The sequence below is a fragment of the Stigmatopora nigra genome, chromosome 1, assembly GCF_051989575.1.
Source record: "Stigmatopora nigra isolate UIUO_SnigA chromosome 1, RoL_Snig_1.1, whole genome shotgun sequence".
Lineage (NCBI taxonomy): Eukaryota > Metazoa > Chordata > Actinopteri > Syngnathiformes > Syngnathidae > Stigmatopora > Stigmatopora nigra.
In genome coordinates this window covers 12,811,017-12,836,452 of record NC_135508.1, presented here as the reverse complement: position 1 = coordinate 12,836,452, position 25,436 = coordinate 12,811,017, and the positions used below count along the sequence as shown (strand labels likewise).

General features: G+C 37.6%; 1 protein-coding gene across 2 annotated transcripts; it reads left to right on the top strand.

The window, feature by feature from the left end:
* Window positions 1-7,582: 7,582 nt before the first annotated feature.
* Window positions 7,583-24,820, top strand: ntsr1 (neurotensin receptor 1 (high affinity)). Of its 2 annotated transcripts, none has more exons than XM_077719752.1 (4): window positions 7,583-8,395; window positions 19,665-19,866; window positions 20,878-20,962; window positions 22,901-24,820. In XM_077719752.1, the coding sequence occupies exons 1-4, from the start codon at window positions 7,727-7,729 to the stop codon at window positions 23,094-23,096; spliced, it is 1,152 nt and encodes a 383-aa protein (XP_077575878.1). In that variant the 5' UTR covers window positions 7,583-7,726; the 3' UTR covers window positions 23,097-24,820. The 2 variants fall into 2 exon arrangements, with proteins under 2 accessions (XP_077575878.1, XP_077575869.1); XM_077719743.1 differs by having other exon boundaries at window positions 22,841-24,820.
* The last annotated feature ends 616 nt before the right edge of the window (window positions 24,821-25,436 follow it).

The window sequence follows — 25,436 nt, the reverse complement described above, 5'->3', positions numbered from 1 at the left end:
TGTATATGTGTATATGTGTATATGTGTATATGTGTATATGTGTATATGTGTATATGTGTATATGTGTATATGTGTATATGTGTATATGTATATGTATATGTATATGTATATGTATATGTATATGTATATATATATATATATATATATATATATATATATATATATATATATATATATATATATATATATATATATATATATATATATATATATATATATATATATATATATATATATATATATATATATATATATATATATATATATATATATATATATATATATATATATATATATATATATATATATATATATATATATATATATATATATATATATATATATATATATATATATATATATATATATATATATATATATATATATATATATATATATATATATATATATATATATATATATATATATATATATATATATATATATATATATATATATATATATATATATATATATATATATATATATATATATATATATATATATATATATATATATATATATATATATATATATATATATATATATATATATATATATATATATATATATATATATATATATATATATATATATATATATATATATATATATATATATATATATATATATATATATATATATATATATATATATATATATATATATATATATATATATATATATATATATATATATATATATATATATATATATATATATATATATATATATATATATATATATATATATATATATATATATATATATATATATATATATATATATATATATATATATATATATATATATATATATATATATATATATATATATATATATATATATATATATATATATATATATATATATATATATATATAGAAATGAACTAAAATCAAATTGATTTGTTCCAACCCTCTGAAAAAAAACACCCTAAACAGGATATTGAATTGGAAAAACATTTGTATTTGTTCTAATTTGCCATCTATTAACAAAGTAACAAAACACTAGTGGTGAAATGTGTTTAATAGTACTAAAATTAGACGGATTTCGTGGAGGCAGCACTGATAACAGTAATTTACCATATACACATTAGAATATCTAACATATTTAAGAATGTATACATACATATTTGTGATTTTAATGGTGAATACTGAATGGCACTGGAGCTTTGAGTTGCAGTATTTTGATCATCCAGTAATTATTATTTCCAAGGATCCAGACATAACTGCTTTTAAAATGCTTTTTTTTTTAATTGGCTGCAGCCCTTCATCCCATAAGGAGCAGTGATTGGAAAATGTGTGCCATGTCTATACAAACAAGCAATGAAACCCCTCAGCATCACAAGTAATTGTAGGCTTTTAGCCATCCCAGTCTGTGGTGTCAGGTGAATGTGGGCAATACAATTTGGTCTCATTAAGCAGTTTTTTTACAGCCATGTTTATTTGTTCCAGGCAATTTAGTATTTTTTTTTTTTAGACTAAAATCTTTAAACATTTACAGGTGACATTTTTAGTACTGGTCAAGTAAAATCAACAAAAACTTCTGTGCGTGCATCAACGAAAACTAGATGAAGAATAATACATTTTGTAATGAATAATGATTAAAACTACCGTATTTTCACGACTATAAGGCACAGTGCATTATAAGGCGCACCCTCAATGAATGACATTTTTTCCATATATAAGGCGCACTGTCTTTTTTGGCGAAAATTTAAGATTTTTAAGTGCGCCTTATAGTGGTGAAAATACGGTAATTGCTATTGACTTCCAGGTATGAAGCACTCACTACACATTCACCTCTAGAGCCAGCCATTGTTGATGTTTTGGATTTTTTTGTATACAATCTTGCAGTGGGGGAGGAGCTATGTGATGGAAGATTTTGTAAACTAAGATGGCATCTGCATATTTAACAGTATTGTTTCAGTTCAGGCGTTTGTGTTTTTTTTAATGTCCGACAGTGGTGGTTTTTCGTTTTTGGTTTTCTGTTTTTTTTCTCCATATATAAGGCGCACTGTATTATAAGGCGCACCGTCTATTTTGGAGAAAATTTAAGACTTTTAAGAGCGCCATATAGTCGTGAAAATACGGTAATAAGAATTTTCATCCAAAAGAGTGAGATGAAAAGGGCTCCCAAACAAGTGTGTTTTGCTCACTTGGAAAGGGAATTCGGTTGTACTCCTTGGTGGGCTCAGTAGTATGGAGTACGGGACCCCCTGATATGAGTAATTGTGTCAATGTTTAAAAGTTGTCAGAGTTGGGTCTGAATTCCAAGTTGTTTGTATTATTTTTTTCCTTTCACACTTTGACACCGTCCAAGTTGACGGACAGAAATGGAAGAGGAAAATAGAACTGACTCGAGAAACATAACAATGCGTCGCTCAGGCAAATGCGTGTCTTGCCTGGTGAGTTCATATAATTATGCATTTAATAATCCACTTTCAATTCATTTCACAGGAAAGTTGACCCTGCCCATTAAATCATTCGACAGGCAAGTGCAAAGAATGAATATCCCGTAATTATCATGTTCAACGGCATGTTACACTGAATCCTATCAATTGAAATGAGTTGGTCGTCATTTAATTGAAAGTATAATCAATTTGTTATTGAAAAGTCATTACCATTACTGACAACTGGGACGTGAGGAGCTGTGGCATTTCAATGGGCAATTTTAGACTAAACCTTTTCAGGTAGAAATACAAGTCTGGTTCTTGCTTGCTGGACTAAGACCTGCTGGACTAGGACTTGTTTACTTACTTATTTTTGCTGCATAACGTCACTACTTGACTATGTAAATTTCAGCCAACATTTTCAAGACTCACGCGAACTGCCATAAAGCCCAAATTCTGCCTTCTTCCCTCTGAAATTTCTCAACCTTGCCATATCTGACAATCATCCTTTTTCAAAAACTCAGAAAAGTTTCCTGGCTATGATTCTCCTCATTACAATACAACCTTAACCCTCAGCCTTGACCCTCTTCCCACCTGGACTATTTGTTTTTTTCACCTGGCTCTCTACTTCTCTTATGTATTCCATTCAATGAAGGTCACCAGCCATCGTCTTCGCATTTGAGTTCCGCCCTCGGCAACAACCAACAAAACCACCTCAGGCTTGCTTTCTTCAACTATAAAATGGTCCAAAACTTGTATTCAGGTGGGTTAGTCTCTCTCTTTCTCTCTCTCTCACTCTCCATCTCTTTAAGATGGTGTAATTTTATCATGACAAGTGCTCATGGTACACATGCATTATAAAAATGTAATCAAACCATCAAGGCCTCGATCTCAGGAAATAAAAAAGCAGGTGGCCATAACCATTTGGGAACAAAGATTTGAAGGATTGGATTTGTGGGTAGCATTGAGTGCACTCAGTCTTGACTCTAAATGAGGTTGCTGCTTGAAATGTATAAGTTTAACCTGTCGCTGTGGAGGAGTACCAGTCACAACTGAACCGGGGGGTTGAAATTACTGACATGGGGGAAGGTTAAGAACAAATTGTATACAGAGAAACCAATCTGGAGAGAGAGCCGAAATGTAAACATTTAAATATCATTGTTTGGAACAATGACAGTCAAGAAAGCTAATGGTGGAGCATTTGAATGAAACGTAGAGCTAAAACACACAAGAGAAACAGGGAGGGTTTGTTGTGGGGTACGCAGAGAAACAAATGGGGGTGGGTCAAAGGTAACAAGATATAATGAATGGCCGAAAGGTCAATTAAAGCCAGCCTCAAGGCGGCATGCTCTGACTGCTTGGATCGATTATTTTTGTTGTTGTTGTGTTTAAAAAAAAAAAAAAATCTTTTCATCTTGATTTGTGAAGACAAGTGGTCCCATATTTCCTAGAAAAATAACTATACCGAAGTAAAAATGGCTATATTTATTGGGGGAACATTTTTTACTGGTGACAAATGGAATTGTTATGCAGTTGTAGGAAGTACACTAATACGGAAAGACTGAGACAGGTAATTCATTCATTTTCCTAACTGCTTATCCTCACAAGGGTTTCAGGGAGTGCTGGAGCCTATCCTATAAAAAAAAAATTAAACGTGTTCACTTTTACTCCCCTCTTGCTCATCTACCTTCTGCACCCCCACACAAAAACATAATTTATTACAATTTGTTGAAGTGAAAATGGCGATTTGACAACATATAGAAAAGAACAACAAATGAAATAGAAAATTTAGCTTAATTGCTGTTTTAATGTTTGTTGAACTGCCCTGCTCTATCTATTCAGAATTGCTAAGAGCTAAAATTCTTCTAATCAGTCTTTGATCTCAAACCTGCCAGCAATTTGAGTTTGTCCCCCGAAAAACCAAATATCTACGACTAAGAAGCATCAATTAACTTCAATCAGCATTTTGATAAATTTGATCACGCACCCCATTATAGCAGAAACATGAACATAAAGCACCCATGACGCATGTGTAATTATATGCCTGCTCTCAATTAAACATGAGCCTCCGCACACACTTGTAAAGACTATAACTCTCTCTCTTCACGTCAAGGCAAAGGCTGACAAATATAAGCACTGAAACAAAATGCTCATTAACACACACAAAGAAAGGTTTGTCTCTATGGACGGGTAACAGATTGCTCCGTGCCCTTCTTCCCCGTGCGGTCCCAGAGGCAACTAGTGGCAGCCATCTTCATACAATGCAGGGGGAATTATGCAGTGGAGCTGCCTAACCTCAAGGATCAACATTTGGGACTGGGATTGTCTGAAGAAAAGTTGAGGAAAAAGCACCATGATGCACAGTTCCTGAGAGCCTGATGGCTTGAATTGAAGCAACAGGAGGGAAAAGAGAGCTTCCAATCCTTACTATCTGCCGGGTAAAAAACGGAGGGGGGTGGGGCATCAATCAACGTCTGCGTTCAACCAGTGCAGCTTGCGACTTAGGTAGTGATGCAGGTGGAAAAAATGCTTTTAATGACTCCTGGGTCTGATGTGATCCTAATGAATGGTCCAGTACATGCTTGCCTGGAACTGGTGCTGGGAGTAGATTTGATGCTGGGTGTTCATTCAGTCACTCATTTTCTGAACCGCTTTACTGGGGTCGAGGGGGGTGCTGAAGCCTATCCCAGCTGACTTTAGGCACGAGGTGGCCAGCCAATCGCAGGGCACGAAGAGACAGACAACCATTCATGCTCACACTCATATCTAGGGGCAATTTAGAGAGTCCAACCAGCCTACCATGCTTTTTTTTTTTGGAATGTCGGAGGACACCGGAGTACCCGTAAATAAGCTGTGCTGGCCTGGAAAGAACATACAAACAGGTGGATTGACCTGGATTCCGAACGCAGGACCCCAGAACTGTGATGCCGACATGCTAACCACTAATCCGCCGGGCCGCCCGTGTTGGGTGCAGATTTGGTTCACTCAGAATGTAAACATTTTATGTAGGTGCATAATTTCAAAGTTTCTAAAACTAATGTTTTCTGCAGTGTAAAGAAAACTGTAAAAATTCACTTCACAGATTTGGAATCTGTTTTCCAAAACTATAAAGCGATCACAGGTAGAAAGTTATGTACCAAAACAATAGTCCCCCTCTAATGCATAAAACTAGATAATTGTCTCTGAAAATGCATCTGAATGGAATGGATGATGCAATGACAGTTTCAACATCACCAATGCCAAAATACTAGTGAGCCACAGGGAACACGTCTGTGATAAATCTGGCTTCTAATGTCAGATCAAACCCCTAGGATAGACTTTTTTTTCGGAATGAATTGCAATAAACTGCCTGTCCGGATTGTCACGATCGATTTGTTTTGTTTCCAGGGATTTTTTTTTTCATTGTGTCTTGTCTTTTGTGATAAACTGCTGATGTCACCTGTTGTCTGTCTTCTCCATCCATCAGCTTCTGTTGCTTGTTGTCTTCCCAGGTGTTCCTCTTTGTCTCGTCAAACCTGTCTATGTATTTAAGTTCTCCTCTCTTCCTGGTTCAGGTGTCGTTTCGTTGTCATTGGCGGTGTTGTTGTCATCCTACTCCATTGCTGGGGGTACTTCTTCTTTAGGTATTGTTTGACTGCTAGTGTTTCCCAGTATTTGTATTTTGCTTTTGTATTTTCCGAGTCAAACTTTTTTGTGTTTCCCCTACAACTCTGCCTTGTCTCTTGCTTGCCAAATTGGTCAAATTCTACTATGATTTCTGCAACAGTTGCACAACGGGAAACTCATTTGAGTCAAGTCACGTTTAGCTATCTAGCTTTCAATCACAGCAGGTCTCAAATCCTTTCAAAGTCTCACAATTGACGAAAATGACAGCATTCCCTCATTTGAACCCCAAAAGTGCAACGGAATAACCCAAAACCTTATCTAGGGGTAAAAAAAGGAAGCATTGAGAAGGCTGTTTTTCAATGTATTCCTCCTCAACAAACTCATCTGAATCAAATGATGCAGAAGGTCTGCATCAAGATGAAAAACATGTAAGAGAAGGATCTTTAGGAGATCTGCTATACAATTCCGGTTTAGACACTTGCTAGGGTTCTAAACAACTCTATAGGGGAGTGCTAAAGTTTGAATGTTATGTCTAAAAGTGTCAGTTACTTCTTTTTTTGTCTTTCAGCATATAGTACATTTTCTATTGTATTTCAAACTTCTTCCCTTTTGGTTTTTGCATGGTTTTTCTGCCATGGAGTCAGAGAATCACTTTGAAATGGTGAATGTCTATATTGTAATTCTGCAAAGTCACTGGCTGGCAACACCAGAAGATAGTCAATGCTAAAAAAGATGTGGGAAAGGACTACAATGGTAAGATTTTCCATTCATATTTTATGGAGAATGGTGTTTTTTATACAATGTATCGCTAATATTTTACATTGTCAACCCTCTAGCCCATCACAAATGAGCTGATGAGGTCCATATGGTGTTTCTCTCACACATACACATACACACACACTAAGCAATCAATCTAATGCATGAGCAATGGAACGTTTTGACACACAGCTGGTTTTCTTTGTTGATCTTCTTCACAAAATAGTTATTTGTACATATATTGGAACCAAAAGCTATGCACTATGAAAAGTTGGACCAAAAATAATTACTAGCTGAGATAGGCTCCAGCACCCCCCTAAAAATGAGAGGAACGGGTTCTTTTAGCAATGTAACACAGTCATTGGCACTGTGGGTCCTCACTGTGGAGTTTACATGTTTTCCTCGGGCTTGCGTGGGTTTTCTTCGGGTGCTTCGTTTTCCTCCCACATTCCACAATCATGCAGTGCAGGCTGGTTGAACACTGCCCTTGGATATGATTGATTGTCTGTCTCCTCGTGCCCTGCGATTGGCTGGCCAGCGATTCAGCGATTGGGATAGGCTCCAGCACCCCCTGCAGTCCTTGTGAGGATAAGCGGTCTAGAAATGAAAGACATAAAACCATTGTAAAAGAAGAAAGACTGACTCACTTTCCCAAGTTAATGTTATGTAGTTAAAAAAGAACAGATCGGAAAGCAACTATGGCATGATGTTATTTTTTTTCCCCATTCGCAAAAGTGCAGATTTTAAGATACTATATGACGACACATTTGAAGGCATTGTTGTAGGGGGGCGTACTCGAAGTGAATGTATTGGTCCTGAATTGGGGACTTGACATTTTGCGTCACAAACCGAGGCAAGTGCAAGGTGCACGCCTCCCTCCCGATGGCCAAAATATAAAATCATCTTTTTCCTGGCCGTCCTCACATCGGCGGCTTGCGTCTTTCCACGTTCTCCGGCCATCGTAGCGACGTAATGGAATTGAACCTGACGCATCCCGGGCTGGACGCGCACCCCCACGGCGCCTTGGCGCAAATCCTCTCGGGCAACCTCTCGTTCTTCTCCAACAGCAGCGGCGAGCTGGAGCCGGACGCCGGGGAGGAAGACTTGGAAGTCAACACGGACGTGTACTCCAAAGTGATGGTGACCGTCATTTACTTGCTCCTGTTCACCGTGGGTTCCCTGGGCAACTCCATCACCCTTTGCACCCTCCTGAGCAAGAAGAGTCTGCAGAACCTGCAGAGCACAGTCCACTACCACCTGGCCAGCCTGGCCGTGTCCGATCTGCTGATTCTGGTGCTGTCCATGCCCATCGAGCTGTACAACTTCATCTGGTTCCACCACCCGTGGGTGTTCGGGGACGCAGTGTGCCGAGGTTACTACTTCCTTCGGGACAGCTGCTCGTATGCCACCGCCTTCAACATCGCCTCGCTGAGCGTGGAACGCTACTTGGCCATCTGTCACCCGTTCAAGGCCAAGAGCATCATGTCACGGAGCCGCACCAAGAAGCTGATCAGCGGTATGTGGTTGGCTTCCTTCGCCCTGGCCACGCCGATGCTCTTCGTCATGGGCCAGGAGACGCGGAGGGGCGAGAACATCTGCACCGCCACCGTGGCCCCGGTCACCGTCAAGACGGTGCTACAGGTGAGTGACACACCTGCAAACACAAACACCTTCCAACAGGTGAGTGACATAACTTAAAACTCAAACATCTTCTCTTTCTCTCTTTTTATTATTATTATGATTTTTTAATTGCTTTGGCCGGTGACAAGTCATTGCTCACTTCGAGCTTATTTTCGTAATTTACTGCATCATCTCTCTCTTCATTTGTTTGTTTCTTGGTGTTATTTGTGCACTTCCCTAGATATGTATGTTGTCTACTTACTGATTTATTGCTTTAGTATTTTTATTTAATATTTATTTGTCTATTGGCTGGTTCTTCTTATTGTAAACTTCGTGGTGTGGCTTTAAATCTCAGTATACTTGGATAATGGCAATAAAAGCATTCAATTCAAATCAATTCGATAAACTGCATTCAAAAAGCACCCTTAGCCAAAGTGGCAAAATAACTGCATTTAAATGAGCTTTTTCCCCCCATAAGATCTTTTAATTGGCAAAATGAACAGTACACTCTTATTTTGAATATTTATTGCAGATAAACTGCATTCAAAAAGCAGCCTTTGCCAAAGTGGCAAAAATAACTGTATTTAAATGAGCTTTTTTCCCCATATTATCTTTTAACTGGCAAAATTAACAGTACAAGCTTATTTTGATTATTTATTGCAGATGAACTGCATTCAAAAAGCAGCAGCCTTTGCCAAAGTGGCAAAAATACCTGTAATAAATTGAGCTTTTCCCTTCTAGAATCTCTTGGGTGTCAAATTTAACGGTTCCATCTTATTGTCATTGTTTATTGCAGCTAAACTGCATTCAAAAAGCACCCTTTGCCTCAGTAGCAAAAATAATTATACTTCATTGAGCTTTTTCCCCTTGTATCTCTTAGCTGGCAAATTGAACAGTTCAGGCTTATTTTCATGATTTATTTATCTGTTGCCCTTAAACTGGGAATCCCCTGCCTTCAAAAAGCATGCATTTTGCAAAAATAAATGTACTGAGTTGATTTTTTTTGTCTAGTATCTCTTGGCTGGAAAATTGAACAGTTCAATCTTATATTCATTATTTATGTATTTATTACAGTTAAACATGCATTCAATACGCATCCTTTGCCCAAGTGCCAAAAACTAACCGTACTCAAGTGAATTTTTTTTCTTGTATCTATGAACTGGCATATTTACCAGTTCAAGTTTATTTTGGAAATCCTTTGATTTGCTTGGCCGTGATTGTGCTCCAACGAGTGTCCACCACCTGTACCCTGTAGTTAGCTGGGATAGGGTTAAGCACCCCCCCCCCCCCCACACAACCCTTGGGAAGATAAACAGTACCAAAAAAATGAATCTATGGTTAATGTTGGGTATTTTTCCACGTCATGTTGCTTTATTCAGTTTCTAGCCTTTGTTATCACCTATTATGGCTTGTTTCTTGTGTATCTACTAATCGGCTTTGATTGGCGTCACCCACCTATTCGCCATCGACTCATTAGCCAATGTTTATGTATTTAAGCTCCTTCCTGTGCTTGGTAATTTTCTTGTTGCGTTCATGATGAGGTCACTGGTCTGTTTCTGTGTTTTTGGTCAAGCATTGTTCCTCGTTTCTTAGTCGTTTGTTGTTGTTGTTGACTTTTTCCAAAGTTAAACCATTTTGCATTACCGTCATCCTCATTTCTTGGCTGCTTTTCCTTTGAACCTGATAGGAGAACTCACAAAGTGCAAAGAAACTATTTTGAAATTCTCAACCTAAACGGAAAGCTACTTTTTCTACCAACCCACAAAATTGTCTAAATTTGGATCATCGACGACTCATTTAAACTTTTGGCCATCAAAATTATTCGATTCATTAAGAAATGAAAGAAGCATTGAAAAAAATAATGATTTAAAAAAAGAATTCTATTAACTCGTATCTCGAAACTTGACATGATTTCATTGGCTAAAGCGACAATTTCAGAAAATTACGTAAAGTGGAATTAACAACAAAATACTGCATATTCTACCCACTATGTAAACTATGCTTACAAGAAACAAGTTAAACTGAATTGTGTGGAGAGTATTTACCCCTTTCTGGCTTACATATCACAGTGCAGAGCTCTCTTTTTCACAAAACAACAACAAAAATGTACATGGGGGACCCCCCGGCGTTCGTGATACATGATGTTTTATAGAAATGATAACTCCAATTTCCATGATATTGTTTTCAATACAAACTTTGAGCAGTGACTCAGTAGAGAAAGTGATTCGTGATAAGCGAGGAAATAATGATGAGGTGACTTATCCTGCAGATGCTTTGTCGCCCAGCTGGAGCCTTGGAATGAGGCAAGTGAGCCAGAAAGGGGACATTAACTTGCAGGATTGCTGCCAAATGGTTTTTTAGGTGCTCTTCCTTGCTACTATGTCTTCTTACTCCCGTATTTTTTTGGGGGGTTTTTCATCTTCATCTGGTTGGACTGTTGTTTACTGTGGGCATGACACTGACCGCCTATATTTGGAAGAATGCTGTATTAACCAAATATTATTTTGATTAAGTATGCTGAGATGTGTAGTGGATGGAAATTTTATTTAAGATGGTGACACAATGTATGATTTTCTTCTACCGTATTTTCACGACTATAAGGCACACTTAAAAGTCTTAAATTTTCTCCAAAATAGACAGTGTGCCTTATAATCTAGTGTGCCTTATATATGGAAAAAAACAGAAAACCAAAAAGGAAAAACCACCACTGTCAGATATTAAAAAAACACAAACGCCTGAACTGAAATAATACTGTTAAATATGCAGATGCCATCTTAGTTTACAACATCTTCCATCATACAGCTCATCCCCCACTGCAAGGTTTTCTACAAAAAATCCAAAACATCAACAATGGCTGGCTCTAGAGGTGACTGTGTAGTGAGTGCTTCATACCTGGAAGTCAAAAGCAATTACCGTATTTTCACGACTATAAGGCGCACTTAAAAGTCTTACATTTTCTCCAAAATAGACAGTACGCCTTATAATACAGTGCGCCTTATAATACAGAGCAGTGCGCCTTATATATGGAAAAATGTCATTCATTGAGGGTGCGTCTTATAATGCGGTGCGGTGCGCCTTATAGTCGTGAAAATACGGTACTTGTTTTTTTTAGACATTATTTACATAAACAGATCATTTAGGTTTCATTTGTGCCCTTTTCTGAGGATTTTCTTCTTCACTTGTGGCTTGTTGTTTTCATAACTCTCAAAAAATCAATTAAAAAATGTTAGCCATTAAACTGTTTGAATAATGAATAAGGGACAGATGGGTGATGACCCGTTAATTTCCCGGTTAAATACTCTTCGAAAAGCCACAAGGTTTTTACTAGCCATTTCTGTGTGAACTCGCCATCCAACTTTTATCCTCCAATGCGTTTTATGAAGGCCATTTACTATAGAAAATAATCTGTTTTCAAAGGGAAGCTTTCTTTACCACGCAAGACTGATTCAAATCTGAAAAATGAGAACAGATGCTATATCCACCACTCTATAGGAGTAGTAGTAGTAAACATATTGGCTTTCATTCCAGTATGGGTATATTTTAGTTGGGAATTGAACCATAGTTGGAAGCTGGTCATGATCAAATTTGCTGCAATAACAATTTCCCAAGCGAGTGGGTGAAGTTGCTCTGTAAGATGGTGTAAGTTGCACAAATACTTCAACCAGGATTTGTCAATCTTCCCACCCACAAATCACAAGATTTGTGGGTGGGAAGATTGAAAAATTAAGTGGCAGTACACAACATAAATAATTGGAATGTCCCTTCCACAGGCCATTAACATTTGTTTCTATAATGCTATAAATCATTTTTTCTTTTGGGATGCAAACTGTCATGTCAAAAGGTGAAGTGGAAAGGTTCAGAATTTATTTGGTAAAAGAATTATCTCCAATACAAGCAAAATGAAAGTTTTCATGTTCCTCCCAACCCCAAAAACAAAACATCCGGACTGTGATGCACTTTTTCCATTTTCATTTGTTGTTGCTTCATCACAGCAATGTTCGTGTCAGCCAGGAAATAGCGGATGCTCGTTGCAGTTTGAGCAGGTGCAAGTTGTAAAAATGATCTCAACAAGGGAGTCTTTATACGAGCATCATCTTAGTTCATGTACCTTCTGGTATCACACTACCATCATTTCAGTAGCCATATGCTTAGTAAAATCACAAGTGTTCAATAGAATTTGCAATTATGACTGATTCTTTCATGTGTCATTGTGTCAATGTTTGAACAAAAATATCTACTTATAAAATGTAAAATAACCATATACCCCTTAAATATAGCATTAGTTAGTTAGATTTTTTTTCATTAACTTTCTAACTACCAGAAAAGAAAACGTATGCATTACGTGAATAGTTAAAGTACAGTATTAGTTAGTTAGATTTTTTTTCATGAACTTTCTAACTAGCAGAAATCAAATTTATGCATTACATAAATAGTCAAAGTACAGTATTAGTTAGTTAGATTTTTTTTTCCTGAACTTTCTAACTAGCAGAAATTAAAATTCTACATTACGTAAATAGACGGGGCACTTTTTGGAAATATATCTATAGTGTATAGTGAATAAAAACAATGTCTGATGCCACATGGGAAATGACTTCCCAGTTGAAGTGAAACGGAACTAGAGGCGATCGAGTGCAACAGCAAAAATCGAATTACTGCTTGAGATTGAATCTTTTTGTATGGTTGTGTTTTTTTTCTTTTGTTAATGGCTATGAGATATAAAGAATTGAACTGATGTGGAGAATGGAATCGCACCCAAGGCTGTTGACCTGACAAGGTTATTTTCATTGCACGGCAAAACTCTATGCACTTTTTTGTCAATAATAGCGAAGAGGTTTACTTGCCTGACTTGGGAGAAGGTGGCGTGTGTTCACTTCCCACTCAGGGACAGCGTGACTGTGTGTGAGTGCTTGTCTGTCTCCATTATGTATTAGATTTGTGATTGACTAGTCAACAGTCAAGAGCGTGGTGCACCTTTACCTGACACTTGCTGGGATATGCTCTGGCTCCTCCTGCTTTTCAACAAGATAAACCCTATAGGAAAGGGCTAAATGGAAATTGACATTTATAGAATGCAGTTTTTCCAAAACTGCTTTGTGCTTTTACCGTAGCGGCCTGTCCACCTTCGTGCGAGTTTGTAAGGCTTTCGCAGAGTGGACCCTTGCTGTGTCTACACTTGACTTCACAAAGTATGCATTTCAATTGCAAAACCTGATAAGATGTTGCTTGGATTGCTCACTAGACCATGTGTTGTTTTTATTAATTCTTGTACATTTACAAGTCAAGTGTTGACCCAAACCCCAAAAAATCCATGACCGATCTGTTTTGTGTGTGTTTAATCCTTTTAAGGACAGTGGCTCTCTTTATGGCCCTATGTAACACTCTAAAAGTTTCCTAGTATTTGAGTTAATTAATTTAAGAGAGGAACAACACACTAATGAACATATAAATGTAAACATGTAATCATTAATTATAGCCAAAGGCTAAATTACATCTTTAGTCCCTTGGGGAAGTTGAATAAAATCAATAAGGCAGCAGTTGAGTTGAAAAAAAAAAGAAAAAAATATGTCAAAAAGCAAGGAAGCATCATAGAAACAATGAAACATACACAAATAGCAAAAACAGTAAAATATTAAAAAGTGTATTACAGTGGTACCTCGAGATACGAGCTTAATTCGTTCCGAGACTTTTTGCTAATTATTTGCTCGAAACTTTACTCTTATCTCGAATTGTTCGTATGTTGGGGGTGCCTGAATGTCGAGGTACAACTGTATTGCATTTTGCAGTGGTGACCATCGGAAAGGACCATGTAAACTTTGGGTTTTTTTTACTTCTCTGGAGTTATAGGGTTCCCAGTTTTAGATACATATCACGTTGTTGGAAATTTCCCAAGACTTACATTTTATGTTTTAGCATTAAGCGATGATCCCCTTTTAAGACTCAGGAGAGCATATGAGCGACCCTCTCTCTGCTTTGTTGCAGGCTCTTCCAATCAGGTCAAGCGTGCAATTTGCCAAGTTCCATTCAGTATTGGTTTGCTCTCAGCTCACGTCGGTGACCCATGGTAACACTGTAAGAGGTGACGAATGTGCCACATGCAAGCTCACAAGAAGAGAAAAATATTCTAATCATTCTTTCCATCTGCTGCATGTGATCTGATCTTACAGCTTTTATTAAAATAAAAAAAAGTGTTCCTAAATTCAATTCCTTCATTTCCTCCATTGATCGGACCACTGCTGTTCAATTTGTGCTTGTTGAGTTCCTAGAAAGAAAAAAAATGAGCTATGTGAATGACTTCTGATAAAAGTTCATCTATTCTTTTTTGGAAGTTTAGAGGGTTGTGGTGGAACTTTATTCGTGACTGCACAATGTCCGGTCGCCCCATGTGAGGTTGTATTGCACAGGAACCCGACTAGACCATATTGGAGCACAAGCAAAACAGATAAATCCCCTCAAATTAATTTAGTTGTACCCTAAAGGAATTGTTTCATTACCATGTGGATCCCACACTGCCTTGTAATAAGATCATGTCCATTTAATTGCCATTGTAACTCAAGATTATTTACTTAAAATCCATAAAAAAATTAACAGATTACCATGCATACCTCATATTATGTCTAATATTGTCATTTTCTTTGCTTTTATATCTTTTGTCTTTGAACTACTCACCATCTATTTGTGTGATAATCGTGACTGGGGGAATTTATACTTAATCTACAGTATTTTTAAAGAAGGGGGGGCAGTTTATACTTTGAGAAAATACTCCAAGCATGGATTATTTTGCAGTCTGTTTCTCATCTACCCGAAATGAGCCTGTTTTTCTTATGCTAATAAGCCTTCTCTATACATTGTTGTGCCAATGGCTTTGTTATAGGTTTTTTGTTGTTGTTGTTTTATGTATACTATGCAACTTTGGCCTCGATCTTATTAGCGAGTGCATATTAAAACTATGGTTGACATATTCTGTGAGGGGGAAAATAAACCCTAAAAGTCCACATTTTTCTGACTATAAGTCACACCTTAGTGCGGACCTGCTTGTCACCCGACATTAATCTTAAGGTGGACGGACATATGAAATGCATGGCTTGGGCACAATAATTATGACCCTATAAGACTTTCAAGGAGCATGTAATCATCACAGTACACATCACATCCCAGGGAAATTTACTCCTTTAAAATGAGAACTGTGATTTGAATTTGGGGGAGCAGAAGCCTTTTGGGGAATATAATCAACCTGAATATAATCGTATCAGCTGAAAAATGCACAATGATAATGGTAAGGTAAGAATTTTTAGGGGGTACCAAGAATTAACAATATCGTTTAAACAGTATAGTAATGTCATATGTCAATGGCACTGTTGTGGGTGTTTATTTTATTTTATTTTATTTTTATTATTATTATATTGTGCCCTAGGACTGGTCCTGTCTTGTGGCCACAGTTAGCTGGTGTAGGCTCTAGCACCCCCTGCGACCCTTGTGAGAATATGTGATTCAGAAGATTGTATCTAGAATTTTTCTCTTTCTTTATAAAAATGTTCACAAATATGCTCGTGCCCTTGTAAGAAGAGGTTGAACGCCTGCTCCCAGGTGAGTCACATCGCTTTAGCGTGGTAAAAAAACATGTTTTGTTGTTAATGACTAAGTGAGAAGTTGCACACCTCTTCGTTTTTCCAATGCAAAGGTGTAAAAAGACAACCGTGGAAAATATGGTTCACTATAATTACCGAGTGTTGCACTGAAGCTATTCATAAAGCGGTGAATAATTTACAGTGAAAATGAAAGAACCCTTATCATCATCATTTCCATTGAGTACCTTCATTCTGGAAAAGGGCTCCTGATTTATAACAGTGTTTACTAATTGATCAATTCAATGCAATTACCTATAAAGGTCAGAATGTGCAAATACCATGAGGCTTTAAATACATCAACCTATTGAATTTGAGAGCCTCGCATTAACCAGTTGGATCTTCCTCTTTTTCCTATCTTTTATTCACCGTTGAACCATGCATATTTATATTTTTACTTATAACTTACTTACAATGATGTGGCAGACCAACATAAGCCAGACCACATTTACACAGTAAGGATAAAACTCCCTTTATAAGGAGCCTTTGTATAAGTCAAATAGTGCAAATATTTGCATTGCTTCCTGCTGAAAATGAGATCGATGTTTATTTAGATAAAACGAACCCGGTCATAGCATTTATGAGAGTGGGCTGCCGCAGGAAAAGATAAATAGGCCTTCTACTGGTTGTTAATAGCACACAAACACCCCAAGTCAGGAAGTTAGACAATTAAAGAGATAAACTGTGGGAGTCCATTGTTAATTTCTTCACTAAATAAGGAGCTCAAGGAGAAACATTCTTTTCCAGTCATGTCGCTTTTGCACACGATGTCCTCGTGAAGGGCGATGAAGGTACGTCAGCAGATGATTCACTTCATCACTTTAACTAAAGGAGTTCACATTTCAAGGGTAGCAGTCGAAATGTGACTTTTCCTGGCCTTCACGTCTCAGCAAATGTCTACTCGACTTATTAACCCGCAGAGGGTGTCGGAGCATATCCCAGCAAACTGTGGGCAATAGGCGAGTTACACCCTGAATGGACAGACGAACAATCACGCTCACACTCATACCTAGGGGCAATTTAAAGTGTTCAACCAGCATACTATGCATTGTTTGGGTAGTGGGGGGAAACATGGAGTACCCAGAAAAGCCAATCAATCCTGGGAGAACATGCAAACTCCGCAGAGAATGGTCAAAACCCACCGGCGATTGAACCCTCGATTTCCGAACTGTGAGACCGACGCGCTAACCACGCTTCCACCAGGTCGCCAAATTAATTATGTTATCATTTTTTTGTGCATTTTTCTTGAGTGGAAATAAATCGGTTAATCTGTTAATGACATTGCTTCCAACTTTGAATACACAGAAAAAGTAAGTCAAAATGCACTTAGAGTTAAGTTTATCGGTTGGATACAAGGGTAGTTGTAGAACTTTTGTGTTCTGTTCTAGAAAGAGATTTTGTCCAGCTGCAGCTGTTGTTAAAAAGTCATTAAAAACAAAAACGTATAGTATTTGGTGAGAAACACAAAAAACATAGGAGTGGACAGAGCTACTTCCACTAGCTGCCACATAAACGGTGCCATCATGGGGAAAGAGGTATAAAAAAATAATAAAACGCTTGGATTTTATTTACTGCGTGCAATATGATTGCTGCTGCACAGAGAAGACGAGAGTAGTGCGCATCTTAGAGGGAATATTGTTGCTCGCTATTAACGGAACTAAATGCTAAAAGTGCCTCCAACACACTTGGCAAGAGGAGCCAGTCATCAACAAAAACCTTGCATGATAAATTTAATTGGAAATTCATATCAATATAAATCATTGCACGGCCACAGTATTCATTTAAAATATTATAATCCAAATTCCATACCACTTAATCTCCTCAGAGCTGTGAGTATGGCCCATCAATTTTGAATTAATCAAATAGACAAATATATACGATTAAAAAAATTGCATAATGACAATATAAAATGATATATAGAGAAATATAAACCGGCTTACCTATAGTGAACATTTTTCACACACTAGTACACACAGGACTTGTAGCATTGAAGAATCATTTTGTTGATATTTTCAATATATTAAATATGTAATGGAACACTAATATGTAAATGTACTTCACCCATATACATGGTATTTTTCCTCATTTGGATTAGTGGCACGTTCTTATCTTAGTTGGTAAGATGATAGAAGCGCCATCGGCAGTCAGTCGTAAATCTTCAGAGACGGCCAATTAAACAAATCGGGCCTCCGCATTTAATCAACATGTTCCAGCCTGTGAAAGTGGGAGGAGTGAGAAAGTGCTACCCGACCTTGACTTCATTTTGATTTGAGATTATTTGTCTAAACGCCAATATTTGACCGCGTTCGTCGAAACCACTCAAGCACTGTAACTCATGTAACAACACGCCATTCATTAATTTCAACCCCCTACCGGTGACTCCTTTTGACTGTAAATATCCCATTCCAGCCTGAGCTTCCTTCTCATTGTGATGCCAACATTTGTCTTCCTGCTTTACTCACGGCTCTCCCCCTTTCAGCTTCAATCAATCTTTACCATCTTAGAGTAGGAGAACCTTTCCAAGGCAGCCTGCCTGGCTTCATTAAAGCCATTAACATTTTTCAGTCACGATTCCCTGCAACCTGCACGGTTTCCGTCCTCAGTTGTCACATGTTCTGATTCTTTAGAAAGACCAACCTCAGTTTATCTCAAACATCGCCTCAATGAGGCAATTTACGAAACATATTCATTTTGGGCGGGTTGTCCGCCAACCCGCTCATACAAATTCCTCCCTTTCCTCTTACATTGTCTTCATCCCCTGTCTGCCTTTTCTTCTTTTTGTAATTGAAGGCCATTGGAGAGGTTTTATTGACTTTTGTTACAATCATAACACCTTCATGATCTAATTGAATCTCCTAGATCAATGATTAAAAATTGCAGCGACATGTTCATGCGGGTATTTTTTTGGAGTGCAGTGTGTTCATTGGTGCTGTCATTTTGTGTTGACAAAAAACAAATGAGAGATTTGCTTTTTGCTCGCAGCATTCACAATGAAGACACATTCTCAAATAATTGCTTTACGTTATTATTATTACTTTTTTTCTACAACTATACTAACCACGCATATCCAGTGAAAATATATCTGACGTTGACATTAAGTGGTCATCTTAGTTAATTGATGGTGGAAAATACTGTATTGTCTCGCATATAAGCCGTATTTGTAACTGAAAAAATGATGACTGAATCAAAGGCTTATATGCGCACAAAACTTGCCACGCAGTTTACTTTCTGCTGTACATGTCAGAAAAGTAACATTTACTATTTGTTGTTTAATTTCAGTTTTGCAGTAAGAAAACAACCATTACTTGATGAATTAATTCCTTACTGAACCTAATAATGTGCTTTTGATTCATTGATTCCACGTGTGATGATTTTTCTTAAGATTTGGCCTTCAAAGCAACACATTTTACTACCTATTAAAACCATGATTACGGAGGTGAAAATTGTGAATAAGGAGGCGGCTAATACATGGGAAATTGTAAAATTCAATCATTTTAAGGCAATTTTAAGGGTGCAGCTTATTTGTAAGTACATTCGGTAGGATTTCATGTTCGGATTTGCAAAAAGTGCACAACCTGATGACAATCTAAATACTTTATCAATAGCCATCTATGTTACGTTCAATTAAAGGGGTTCCGATTCAACCTTGTCCATTTCTTTCCAAACAGGTGAACGCTTTCTTGTCTTTCGTGGGGCCCATGGTGGCCATCTCGGCATTGAACGGAGTCATCGCCAATCAGCTGTTGCGAATGTTCCACGAGGCGGAGCAAGACAATCGCATCTGCATCATTGCCGGCAATCCCACAATGCTCAACGTCTCAGTGGAGCCCAATCGGGCTCAGTCACTTCGCCATGGAGTCCTTGTTCTTCGTAAGTCCTTGTGTGTATTCATGCTTTGTGTTAGAAGCTAAGGATAGTCTTCACCAGTGAATGTAATGACTAACCGGAGGTGAAAATCGAGTGAGGCTGAGCATGGAATAGCAATTCTGTTAGGGGCTGCAGACAAACGAGATCCTCCACCTTTCCCTGACTTGATGATGCACAACTACCTTGGAGGGAGATGTGACACACTTGAGAAACATTACAAACTTCTGCATAATTTATTTAAATGTTGGGCTTTCAATGATGCCCATCATGGAAAGCAAGACAGAGATTTTTCTTCCTATAGGTGTCACAATCTTTTGTGCCATTCAGTGATTCAAAAATCTTTTTTTATTCAATGCCAAACACGTCATTCTTGTTTAAGCTTATTTCACCCACGCTATACACCCCTCCCTTCATTGTGTGTTATTGATTTTCTGTTTCAGGCATGTTTACTGAACACAGTGGCATTAGTCTCATTTATATTTATAGAGTCACTCTACTAAAGACATCTCATCTCATTTTCTGAACCGCTTTATCCTCATTAGGGTTGCGGGAGGTGCTGGAGCACACCAGAAATAATTGACTGATTGCATTGTGTAATGTTGGGAATCTACATAAAAGCCCTTACTATCCAATTTTAATGAATATAATTAGATACCTTGGGAACATTTAGCTTTTAGTATCTGCTGGACAGTCATATTCTAATGTGATTGAAAATAATTCATCAAACCCGTTTTGGGATTTTAAATAAATATTCATTATGATAATGTCCCTGGTCTGCTTTGATATGTTGATATGCTTGTACACAGTATTGCCGTATAAGAACATCATTTGATACAGAAAATGAAGTTGCTGAGCAGCTGCTGGTTTGAATTTCCCGTGGGATAAGTTTCCTTTTACGTGACAAAATGTTAATGTAGACAGTGCATATAAAAATTCCTGAATTCCTGTTTTGGAGTTTAATCAACAGTGGAATATTGAGAAGCTGTTCTGCCGTTTCTTATGTGTTCAATTTAGGAGCTGTGGTCATTGCCTTTGTGGTATGCTGGCTGCCTTACCACGCCCGACGCCTCATGTTCTGCTATGTCTCTGAATGGTCCGAGTGAGTAATGCCTCTTTCTTTTTCAGCTTCTCCTTTTCTGTTAGTATTCCCTGCGCGTGACCGGACGTTTCGTCGAATGGCCGTTTGGTCGCCGGGTTCGCTCGCTCTCAAAATTATAATCATGAGAGAGAGTTTACTGTTGAAAGCAATCAACCAGGTAATCTCTCACTTTCAAAATTATAATCATAAGAGAGAGAGAGAACTGTCCGTCGACCAAACATCCGTTCGACGAAATGTCCGGGGACCAAGTGTCCGTCGACCAAACGTCTGTTCGACGAAATGTCCGGGTACCTTCCCTGCGTGCATTAACACGACCATTTTGCGTACAGACAATGATGCACTGGCCTTAGGTGCCCTTTTAAAGGTCATCATTTAAGAGAATCTGCCAATGAGAGGATCCATCTTGTTGATTTTGTTGCCACTATTTCATTCCTTCCTCTCGGCAAGTTTCTGCTCCCACGATGAAAGATTAGTACTTTACAGACATCTGTTAGATTTAAATTGGTTGATGTTTTTATTCTTAGAGATTAAGCATAGAATTTAAGCAGGGGAGTTTTGTCAGATAGCTTTGATTTTTATTTATCTATAAAGCACATTCTGATTTAAAAGAGGAAAAAAAATATACACGGGTGCAACAAAACATTGTCTAAAATATCCGATAGACGTAAAATGGATGAAATTCTAGATTTGGACTGTGTTTGCTGGGCTCGGCTGCGATTGGCTGGCAACCAATTCAACGTGTCGGGATAAGGTGTTCAGGAAATGAAAAAAATGATAAATAATAATAAAGACCACAGTATTTGGGAAACATTTCTCACTGACTCGGATTTATACATTTCTCTTTGCAAACACGTTGAGTAAGATACATCATTTCATTTTGAAAAGAACCTTCTTCTAAATTCTTTGCCACATATTTCCCTCAGGCAATGTGTGGGTTACGCTTCTCACTTTTAAAAAGAGAAATAGGAGAGTAAAAAGATTTTGATTGCATTAATAGCCTATTGTGATTGACCGGCAAGAAGTCCTGCGTCTTGACTCTTAAATCAGCTTGAATAGTCGCTATAAATTAAATGCTTGGATGAATGATTGGATTGTGTTCCTGAATTCTAAAAGCTGGAAGCTAAATTTCAGAGGCTCTGCATTAAACTTGCTCACATACACACCGAATACAAGGTCATGTCAGCTGACTGCTAAAGTATGAAAATGACAAAGTCTATTATGCTCCATTTTTCAAAATCTTGCCTTTGCAATATTACATATGAGTAACTCACATGAGTAATTCTATATGATTGACAAAATGATTAGACATCAATATTGGAATAATTATATATATGCATTTTCAAGTGTCTATTTCCCAGTTTCACATAGGATAATTCATATTCCTTCCAAGTACTTGCAATGCTAACGGTCGAATTGTGTCCCCTCACTCATACGTACAGAACCCAGTGATTGATTAATTATGTACACACACACAAACACACACAAACGTGTGTGTGGGTGTGTGTACACCAGTCATCTGGGATAGGCAGATGCTCACCCACAACCCTAAAAACGACAAGTTGATGTATGAATATCGAAACTGCGAAGGCAAAGTTGTCTTTCAGCTATTCAGGGATGAATTGAAGAAGGCAAAACAAGCACTTAAACAGAAATTGATAAGAACTTAGAATGCATCAAAGTGCTGAGCTGCTGTTAAAAGGCTAAATCCAAATGTATCTGCAGGGAATACATTGAACAAAACAAGTTTCCTAATTGAGTGTCGAGAAGAATAATCAAGTGAAGTTGAATCATATTGATTCCCATGTAAAGTGGAACCTATACGACAGCCTGTCGGGGGGGATCCCATTGTTTAACATGGACTCTTACGTTCATTCCCAGTAACCTGTATGACTTCTACCACTACTTCTACATGCTGACCAACGTCCTCTTCTACGTCAGCTCGGCCATAAATCCTGTACTCTACAACTTGGTGTCGGCACCTTTCCGTCAGATCTTCTGCTCTACACTGCGTTACTTTTGCGTGCCCTGCCGTCACTCCCCCAGGAGGCGCCCAGGCCCGGTGACCCGCCACTCGCTCAGCATCTCCAGCAACCATACCATCTCCACCAACATCATCAAAGAGACGGCCTACTGAACCCATAGGACCACAACGGACCACATATTTTGCCATTTTATGATTGGATGATGAGTCCATTTCAGTCAGATGATCCTAAATGTGGATCCTCATTGTGGACAGTTGTAAAATAAACGGTTCTGATTCCTTTCGTGCGATGCTGACATCTCTGACCGGGAAGAATAGAAGTGTTTCACACTATGTCCACTATGTTCAGTGATCGAGGATTTGCAACCACAGAGCTGCTATTATTTTTAATATGCGTCGTCACAATGTATTCATTTGTCTTGTAACCGAGTGAGAGTTGCATTCAAGACTAAATGAAGGAACTGAGGTTATTGCTGAAGAAAGCTTTTGCAACGTGAAAATCAGGATTAAAACAAATTCTGTTTAATGTTACTATCATAACACATGGCGACAACATAGCGAGGGTTGGAAATAATTGCTAACGGTATATTTTAGTGGTTAACACGATGGCTGCTAATTTTGAAATTAAGGGTTAATCACAGACTCCAGCATTCCTGTATGGAGTTTACGTGTTCTCCCTGAACATTAATGGGTTTTTAGCTTGGCAATTCAGTTTCCTACCAAATTCCGAAAACATGCTAGTTTATTTCATCACTCCAAATTGACTTGGCACGAGTTTGTTAGGACATTTGTCTTCTTGTTCTGTGCTATTGGCTGGCAACCATTCCAAGTTGCTTTTCTTTACTTAGCTGAGATCCAGCTCATGCACCCCGCAACCCTTGCGAGTATGTCCTATAAAAGAAGAATGGATGGCTTTTAGATACCATTCAAAGAGAACTTAGTTACAAAATAATCGAAGAAAATTATTCATTTATCAAATTTTGTCTTTTTGTTTTGGTTAGATGAGTAAAGCGCTTCCGATGGTAACACTCCAATTTGTCTGAAACTTAAAAGGAAACATGAATTATGCAAGAAAGAAGTTACTGTAAGTCAACGCATTATCAGAGCAATCAGTTTAATGATGTGAGTTCTGCAGACATTTTGGTAACCTTTTCTTTTTTAAATGGCTAAAAAAATTAAAAACAGAATCCTGTGGGAGTCAAAACTATGATTGCTACATTTGAAAATGTCTGTGATAAACATGTTTGAACAGTTACATGTAAAATAAAATAAATCAACCATACCAAAAAGTTTCTTTACATCTGAATGTATCTGTTACATTTGGTATGTAGGTTGTTGGTTTTTTTTCATAAGAGGGGGGAACACATGAAAAACTAATATTTGAAAATGAAAATATTTGGTAATGACGTTAACACATTGAAAATTCAAGCCTCCTAATTCCATTTACACCAAAAGTGTATGTTTGCCAAATTTGGAATTAGTATTGAAATATTTCAATTGAATCTCAAAGTAGTATATACACTAAAAAAAACTAGAGGAAATCAAGTGAGCTCGTAAGAATTCAAATAAATTTCATAATTTCCTGCCTTCCTCCCTTTTACCGCCACTGTGGCATAGTCAAATCTACAAAATATAAACGTTGTAAATTTCACAAAGATGGTATACCGTGCAACCTTGCTTTGTCTCTGTAACTCGTATAATTGCTGTTCAATAGATAAAATGTGGGTTCCTGTTAACGTCTGTAAGCCATTCTGAATCAAAAGTGCAATTTCTTGCCTTATATAAGAGCTTTGTCGTCTACCCTGAAACACATTGATGTTATGTTTAATCTAGTCACTGTATGTCATATTAATTTTAACCATTTTAATAAACACTGACCATTTTATTGACAAGGTTCTTTTTAAAATGCTCACATCGCAAATCACAAGACATTGAAACTAAGTGACTATCATGACTTTTGAGCTTCTAAGTTTGGTATGTTGTCTTGAAAAGTTTTGTGCCACCTGTGGGCTGTACCACAGTCCGAGTAAATAGCACTAAAAACATTAGTTTTGTCTCAATCCATTGTTAAAAACATGATTATGTATATTTAAGACCATACATGTTCAGCCATTCATTTCTCTATCAAACGCAGTTGTACTGATGGAGTTTTGTATCATTTCGTAATGGAAAAAATAAGCATGTCTCTCCCGTACCTTTTCTCCCAGGGAGCCATGCTGAGAGAATGACCAATGAAAGGTGCACACAAATACTTAGGACAGCGTGCTTTGACCTTTTCTGATGTGCAATCCTGACAGTTGATAGCAGTGGCCTTAAGAGAAGAATTGAATTCATCAGGCGCATGCATGCTGTTTTCAAGCAGCCGTGTACTGAAAGGTGAGCATTTGATCTGTTGTTGGTTGCGTCTGGAAATGACTGACTCACAAATCACTCAAACTTCCCGCATTTGGAAGCTCAACATATAATGGGCATTAGAATGGATGTTTATGGTGA